Genomic DNA, 8955 nt, shown 5'->3' with positions numbered 1-8955 from the left:
CTCCACTGATCACCACTGAACCCATGGTACGTTTGGGGAAGCACCCTTCACCTTGCCCCATGGAGATGTACGGACAAGCCAAGTTGTGACCCTTCAGTCATATGCCTCAATGGACTGTCAGCTTCCTAAGCTTGTCCTTACCTCCTCTCTGTGGGTGCCTGACAAAAGTGGGGTGCCACAAGTGGGAGTAGTTGGCCCTGAAAGCTCCGAAGTTGCATCTGCTCTACACCCAGCGAGTTAGCGGAGGGTGAAACTTTGTAATTTTGCAACACCATGTTATCGTCTGTTGGTTCAATAAATTATTGCTACACTGTTTTTTTTTATCATCCTGTGTTTCCTGAGTGGTATTTTGCCCACGGGAAAGGAGTTTGGATGTTCAGTGGGATGAGCCCAGGTCCATGCGGTCTTTTTAAATGCAGCCGGGCTAGCTGACGATAGCAACTACTAACCCGCATGTCTCTACAACAATGGAGAACTCGCAAAAGACTCACTTATGTGGTTGTTATAGGAGAACTCTGCTCAAGGTAAGAGTTTGACCCAATTGTCATGATGTGCATTAGTGAAGTGCCTCAAGAGGTATGCCAGTATCTGGTTGACTCTCTACACTTGTCCATTAGATTGAGGATGGTATGCAGATGAAAAATTCAAGACAAGGTTTAGAAGTTTACACAAAGCCCACCAAACTTTGTATCTGAACTGGCCACCTTAGTCAGAAATGATGTGACACTAATTTCCATGAAAACAGAAGGTGTGCTGAATGAAGTTCTCAAGTTCTGGAGCAGACTGAAGACCTGACAATGGAGTGAAATGTGCCATTGTCGTGAAGTGATCTACCATAATCTAAGTGACAGTACAGCCTGAAGACACAGGAAGATCTTTGAAAAAAAAAAAAAACACAGGAAAACCCTAAAAACGTTACTTTTATTAAATATGCTTTAAAAATTCTAAAAAAATACAGATACAAAAAAGCACCTTTCAGTCCTTAAGACCAAGGTTTGTGTATATTAGTATAGACACACTTATACAGGGATTTTAGGAAAAAAATATTCCTGTCATGTCCCTACCAACACCCTAATAATCTGGTAGCCTTCCTGACAGCAGAGGTTGGCACCCTAAATTCGATATGGCGCCCCCGCTCCACGTTGACTGTCCCTTATATCCCTGCAAACCCCTCGTCTAGGAGAATAAATCCAACATGCATACCAAACAACAAGATGTGTATAACACTAAGTTCAGCCCAGCTAGGATACAAAATAAAATGGGTGGAAATGGGCTGTTCACGCCTCTTATTTATAGCCATGGACCCATGATTACCTCAATCAGAGGCACTTGTGAGACCCTAGCTGTCTTTACAATCTCGTGTCTGCTGCGCTGGATAGTACTTCCGGTATTCGGATATTCTTCCGGTCGGTAGAACGCATATGCGTGTCAGCCTAGCTTCCTAAAAGCAGACTTCCGGTCTTTGGCACGCAGATTGCGTTCCACTGATAGTAGGAGCGCACCGTATTTACTATTCTGCAGCTACAGGCATTCTCTCCGCATTATCCATCTAGCCCGTAGTCAGACAGTTTAATCTGCTACTGTATATGTATTTAAATCCACTGAGGTGCGCATTATGCACCTTTATTACAGATGTTAATTTATTTTTAAAGCGCCCCGGATATATTTAAAACTTAGCGTCTGATTAAAGACAAGTTTTGATTGTCTTTTGTAAAATTGTGCACAGTCCACAAGGTAGGTTATACATATTGGATCCAAAGAGAATAATGGGACCCAGAAGAAGGGTTATCTATAACCCCCTCCCGTATATTTACATACCATTATAAGTGCTTCCATTGCTATAGTGCTCAATCCAATATTGGCACACATCAACCGATAGTAGGTTCAATTGGCTTAATAGGGTTCTTTTATCAGAAATTTTTCTACAAAACAACAAACTCATATGAAGCTTACAAAGCTAATTTGCTCATTTAAACCAGCTGGACTCAAACTCTAGCCAAAATGTCCACCTACTTTCCCTCTGTAGAATTTTCTTGTCCCAGTTGCCTTGTCTTACAGATGGAGTAACCACTTCAATGGTTCTAAATCTAATGCTTTCAAGGTCACCCAGATGTTGAGAATTCACATGCCTTGCTATTGGGGTGTCTCTCTTGTTCCTGATATCTCCCAGATGCTCTCCTATTCTAAAACGTAATTGTCTCTTGGTTTTACCCACATAATCTTTTGGGGCAGGAGCAGGTTCCCAAGTAGATCACCCCCTCGGTCCTACAGTTTTCAAAGCATTTGTATTTATAAATTCTTTTGGTAACTGAGCTCTGAAACGTGTTTGAGGGTGTAATATATTTACAGAAGCTGCAATGTCCACATCTAAAGGTCCCTACCGATCTCTGATCTAACCATGACCCTTCTTTTTTGGGGGGGGGTATAGTGGCTGCTAACGATTTGCTCTTTTATTGATCTCCCCCTTCTCTATGTCACTGATGGATATGGGGAAATCCATTTGGACAGATCGGGGTCAGTTTTTAGAATTCCCCAGCATTTTCTTAGTATTCTCATTATTTCTGGCTGTTGGTCATCATATGTGCCTATAAGGGTATGTGCACACCATGCAGATTTAGTGCAGTTCTGCAGCGTTTTTTTCTGCAGCAGAAACGCTGCAGAACTGCACTGTGATTTACAGAACAATGTAAATCAATGTGAAAAAAAAAAGCTGTGCACATGGTGCAGAAAAATCCGTGCAGAAACGCTACAGATTTCAAAGAAGTGCATGTCACTTCTTTTGTGCAGAACTGCAGCGTTTCTGCACCCATTGACTCCCATTCTGTGGGTCAAATCCACATAAAAACTGCAGATGTAAATACCATCTGCAGATTTTATGCGGATTTGGGTGTCAAAACCGCAGCAGAAGGAAGTGACGTCAGTAAAGAGGAGGAAGTGAGTGGGCGGAGTGTAGTGAAAATGGAGTCGTACAGTCGGATGGGGATCGATGTGAGGCGTATGGTAGAAATGGTATGTATAGTGTCTGTCTGTGTGTGTCTGTGTGTCTGTCTGTCAGTCAGTAGTGACTCATTGTAGTCATTCATCGGATGGGACTACTGCTCTCATCGAAATGTGATGATGGGAGAGTTGTCCCATCGTCAGGCGACTGACTACAATGGGTTAAAAACACAAACACACATATAACATGTAGTACATACTCACCACATAAGTCCCCGAAGGCCACCTTCCTCGATCATTCTTCTCCCAAAATGAAAAAAAAAAATTTAAAATAATCTTTTCCGTCGTAATTAGTGTTGAGCGATACCGTCCGATACTTGAAAGTATCGGTATCGGAAAGTATCGGCCGATACCGGCAAAGTATCGGATCCAATCCGATACCGATACCCGATACCAATACAAGTCAATGGGACTCAAGTATCGGACGGTATTCCTGATGGTTCCCAGGGTCTGAAGGAGAGGAAACTCTCCTTCAGGCCCTGGGAACCATATAAATGTGTAAAAGAAAGAATTAAAATAAAAAATATCGCTATACTTTACCTCTCCGACGCAGCCGGGACCTCAGCGCAGGAACCGGCAGCGTTGTTTGTTTAAAATTCCCGCTTTTACATGGTTACGCGAACTCCCGGCTTGTGATTGGTCAGGGCGCCCATGTTGCCGGGCCGCGGACCAATCACAGCAAGCCGTGACGAAAATACGTCACGGCTTGCTGTGATTGGTCCGCGTCCCGGCAACATGGCCGCCATTAACCAATCACAAGCCGTGACGTCACGGGAGGCTGGACTTGCGCGCTTTTGAAAAAGCGCGCGTGTCCAGCCTCCAGTGACGTCCCGGCTTATGATTGGTCACGGCGCCATGTTGCCGGGACGCGGACCAATCACAGCAAGCCGTGACGAAAATACGTCACGGCTTGCTGTGATTGGTCCGCGGCCCGGCAACATGGCCGCCATTAACCAATCACAAGCCGTGACGTCACGGGAGGCAGGACAAGCGCGCATTTTAAAATTGCGCGCGTGTCCAGCCTCCCGGCTTGTGATTGGTTGATCGCGGCGCAACCAATCATAAGCCGGGACGTCACTGGAGGCTGGACACGCGCGCTTTTTCAAAAGCGCGCAAGTCCAGCCTCCCGTGACGTCACGGCTTGTGATTGGTTAATGGCGGCCATGTTGCCGGGACGCGGACCAATCACAGCAAGCCGTGACGTATTTTCGTCACGGCTTGCTGTGATTGGTCCGCGGCCCGGCAACATGGGCGCCCTGACCAATCACAAGCCGGGAGTTCGCGTAACCATGTAAAAGCGGGAATTTTAAACAAACAACGCTGCCGGTTCCTGCGCTGAGGTCCCGGCTGCGTCGGACAGGTGAGTATAGCGATATTTTTTATTTTAATTCTCTCTTTTACACATTTTAACAATGTTAAAATGTGTAAAAGAGAGAATTAAAATAAAATGTTGTTCCGATACCCGATACCCGATACCACAAGAGTATCGGAATCCCGGTATCGGAATTCCGATACAGCAAGTATCGGCCGATACCCGATACTTGCAGCATCGGAATGCTCAACACTAGTCGTAATCCATTAATAGGTTGTCCCACGACATCCTCCGGTGATACACTGCAGGAGTTAATCGCTCCTGCAGTGTATCGGAGCTGCCCGTTCTTTTCCTGGAGCTAAATGAACTCCGGGAGCTCACTTTACGGCAATTCAACTGCCTTGAAATTTCTCAGCAGTGTTGTAAAGCGAGAGTCCCGGAGTTCATTGAACGCCGGTAAACTCGCGCGCATGCGCAGGCACACTGCAGGAGCTTTCGCTCCTGTCAGTGTGTTTTGGCAGCCATGGAGAGCAGTCACATCTCCTGGTGTGGCTGTTCTCCATGGCAGATCGTCGTGGGACACTCGATATTAATGGACTACGTCGGAAAAGAGAAGAACAGATTGTGTGATTGGTAAGTATGGTAAAATTTAGAAAATTAAAATACTTTTTCCTGTGTCTTTTTTTTGTGTTCAGTAATTTGGGGTTAATAATGGACAGGCGTCTTACAGACGCCTCTCCATTATTAACTGGGGTTAACGTCACCTTACAATGTCAAGGTGACGTTAACCCCTTCATTACCCCATATCCCACCACTACACGGGAGTGTGAAGAGAGAGGCTAAGCGCCAGATTTGGCGCATCTTAGAGATGCGCCATTTCTGGGGTGGCTGCAGGCTGGTAGTTGTAGCCGGGGGGGCCATTATCCATGGCCCCTCTCTAGGCTATGAATATCAGCCCGCAGCTGTCTGCGTAGCCTTTTCTGGCTATAAAATATAGGGGGACCCTATGTCATTTTTTTTCTGGGGTCCTCCTATTTTAATAGCCAGTAAGGCCACGCAGACAGATGTGGGCTGATATTCATAGCCTGGGAAGATTAACCCCTTCCCTGGCTACAAATTAGCAGCCTGCAGTCGCTGGCTTTCCCTTTCTGGACATGAAAATTGGGCGGGATCCCACGCCAATTTTTTTTCAGGGGTTAATAATGGATAGGCGTCTTACAGACGCCTCTCCATTATTAACTGGGGTTAACGTCACCTTACAATGTCAACCCCTTATTACCCCACTAGATGGTGGCCCGATTGTAATGCATTGGGTATTCTAGAATATGCATGTCCACGTAATATATTGCCCAGCCACGTAGTATATTGGCCAGTCAGGTAGTATATTGCCCAGCTATGTAGTAGATTGCCCAGCCACGTATGTCACAGGTTAAAAAATAAAAAATCATTATATACTCACCTTCCTCCACCTTGACATGACCGTGACGTCATGGCCGGTCCTTCTCCCAGACCATCCTTGCCACTGGAACCTGCCGCTTGCATGGAGCGGTCACCGGAGCATCGCAAGGAGCGGGCAAGGTGGCGGAAGGTGAGTATATAATGATTTTTTATTATTTTTAACATTAGATCCTTTTACTATTGAGGCTGCATAGGCAGCATCAATAGTAAAAACTTGGTCACACAGGGTTAATAGCGGCGGTAACGGAGTGAGTTACCCGCGGCATAACGCGGTCCGTTACCACTGTCCTTAACCCTGTGTGAGCAGTGACTGCGGGGAGTATGGAGCGGGTGCCGGGCACTGACTGCAGGGGAGTAGGGAGGGACTAATCGGACTGTGGCCGTCGCTGATTGGTCGCGGCAGCCATGACAGGCAGCTGGCGAGACCAGTCAGCGACTTGGATTCCATGACAGAGGCCGTGACCAATGAATATCCATGACAGACAGAAGGACAGAAAGACGGAAGTGACCCTACAATTATATAGTACATATAACATATTAGATTGTGGCCCGATTCTAACGCATCGGGTATTCTAGAATATGCATGTCCCCGTAGTATATGGACAATGATGATTCCGACTGTGCCCGTCGCTGATTGGTCGAGGCAACCTTTTTGACATCATCGTCGCCATGGCAACCATTGTGACATCTACGTCGATACTATGCCCGTCGCTGATTGGTCGAGGCCTGGCGGCCTCAACCAATCAGAGACGCGGGATTTCCATTATGACATCATCGTCGCCATGCTGTGCCCGTCGCTGATTGGTCGAGGCCTGGCGGTCTCGACCAATCAGAGACGCAGGATTTCTACGTCGATACTGTGCCCGTCGCTGATTGGTCGAGGCCCAGGCGGCCTCGACCAATCAGCGAATGAATAAACAGGACAGACAGACAGACAGACAGAAAAACCCTTAGACAATTATATATATACTAGACTGTGGCCCGATTCTAATGCATCGGGTATTCTAGAATATGCATGTCCCCGTAGTATATGGACAATGATGATTCCAGAATTCGCGGCAGACTGTGCCCGTCGCTGATTGGTCGAGGCAACCTTTATGACATCATCGTCGCCATGGCAACCATTATGACATCTACGTCGATACTGTGCCCGTCGCTGATTGGTCGAGGCCTGGCGGCAGACTGTGCCCGTCACTGATTGGTCGAGGCAACCTTTATGACATCATGGTCGCCATGCTGTGCCCGTCTCTGATTGGTCGAGGCAACCTTTAGGACATCATCGTCGCCATGGCAACCATTATGACATCTACGTCGATACTGTGCCCGTCGCTGATTGGTCGAGGCAACCTTTAGGACATCATCGTCGCCATGGCAACCATTATGACATCTACGTCGATACTGTGCCCGTCGCTGATTGGTCGAGGCCTGGCGGCCTCGACCAATCAGACACGCGGGATTTCCATTATGACATCATCGTCGCCATGCTGTGCCCCTCTCTGATTGGTCGAGGCCTGGCGGCCTCGACCAATCAGAGACGCGGGATTTCCAGGACAGACAGACAGACAGACAGACAGAAAGACAGACAGACAGACAGACAGACAGACAGAAAGACAGACAGACAGACAGACAGACGGAAAAACCCTTAGACAATTATATATATAGATACATACATACATACACACATATAACATATCGGTGTGTCTACAATTTCTAAAAAAAAATGTATATTCCTCCTTTTTTTACTGTCTAACTATGACATCTGAGGAAGGTTTTTAATAACATTTTGTTATCCATTATAGATAAGGGACATGCCCACCATATGGGACCCGGCCGATGAGGCCTCTAAAGACAAGTATGCCGGTGAAAATTGCTGGACGAGGATTGTACGTGACCTCTATCCGCATTATGACAGCTACACCTATAGCCTGCAGCAGCAAATTAGTAAGTTTTTTTTTTTACACCTTGCAGAAATTTTTTTTTTAAAGGGAATGTAATGCTCATATTTTATTGTTTTAGATAAAGAAGTCAGACAGCGTTGGCGCTCAGTGCGAGACCGCTTCCAAAAATTTCTGACCAGCCAGTCCAAAAGCGGGTCTTCCCCGGTCAAAGGGAGCTTCAGCTTGTATGATGAGCTAAGTTTCTTGATCACAAGCAGGACTTTGAGAAGGTGATTTGTTAAAACTAAAGTGAATGCAGTACTTATGAATATAATTTATTGTATCAAACTTAAAAATTCCTTTTTTTTCACAGCACTGAAGGGAACATTCCAGCTCCTGACCCCGTAGAGGACTCAACAGCTGAGTCAGCCGATGACGCATCTGCTTTGGGCTCACAAGACTCTATCCCTGTTGTCGCTGGCACTTCGGGAATATGTTCCAGTGCAACATCTTCGGCTGACCAAAGTGATGTGCCAAGAACCCAAGAAACCTCTGTCGTTCCGGTGCCAATAACAGTCCCACCCCCCAAAAAAAAATTAGGCAAAAAAAAAGAAGATAAAACCACAAAAAGAGTCAATGAGACCATTTATCTTCTGAACGAATCGGCCAAAGAAGATTATCTTGATCTTTTTGGGTCTACTATTGCAAACAAGGCACGGTTATTGGCACCGGAAAGACTGAGCAAATTCATGAGCTCTGTCCATGCCCTTTTGGATGCATTCGAAGAACCTGCACCAATTGCCCCACTAGCGGACATTGTAACAGGTATCACACGGAGTGTGAGACCTCCACCACCACCACCACCAACACCACCGCCACCGCCACAGCCAATGCAGCATGACCAACTGTATCACCGGCCTACCAGCGAGTACTATTCTGATACCAACTCTGACCACTTTTTATTTGGCCAAGAGTATACTATGTTAAATTAGTTACAATGTTGACAGTCATAATGCTGTTCCATTATATTCTGTCACACTATTTTTGAATACTCATACCCAACAAGTTTTTTCAGAAAATCAACTCGTGCTATAATTGTGATTTATTTAAAAAATAATTAATAAAAGAATGAAGTTAAACAAAGCAAGGACTATTTTTTTATACCTTTTTTAAATGATTTATAACAAAAATTTGGATTTTCACCATCCCATAGTGTATTTTTCAAACTGTATTTACTAAACTCCCTAAAATTTGCCTTTTCTTATTTTTAAAATAAAATTTCTTGGACCTATAGAATATACGACGAAAAAA

General features: G+C 45.6%; 1 protein-coding gene across 1 annotated transcript; it reads left to right on the top strand.

The window, feature by feature from the left end:
• Positions 1-453: 453 nt before the first annotated feature.
• On the top strand, positions 454-8636 carry LOC143768261 (uncharacterized). The gene is made up of 5 exons (XM_077256955.1): positions 454-524; positions 618-627; positions 7567-7708; positions 7784-7934; positions 8018-8636. Exons 1-5 carry the CDS (start codon positions 454-456, stop codon positions 8634-8636), a joined length of 993 nt encoding a protein of 330 aa, XP_077113070.1.
• The last annotated feature ends 319 nt before the right edge of the window (positions 8637-8955 follow it).

This window comes from Ranitomeya variabilis, chromosome 4, assembly GCF_051348905.1.
Source record: "Ranitomeya variabilis isolate aRanVar5 chromosome 4, aRanVar5.hap1, whole genome shotgun sequence".
Lineage (NCBI taxonomy): Eukaryota > Metazoa > Chordata > Amphibia > Anura > Dendrobatidae > Ranitomeya > Ranitomeya variabilis.
Note: the sequence above shows the minus strand (reverse complement) of the source record. Positions and strands in the feature narration are given on the sequence as shown.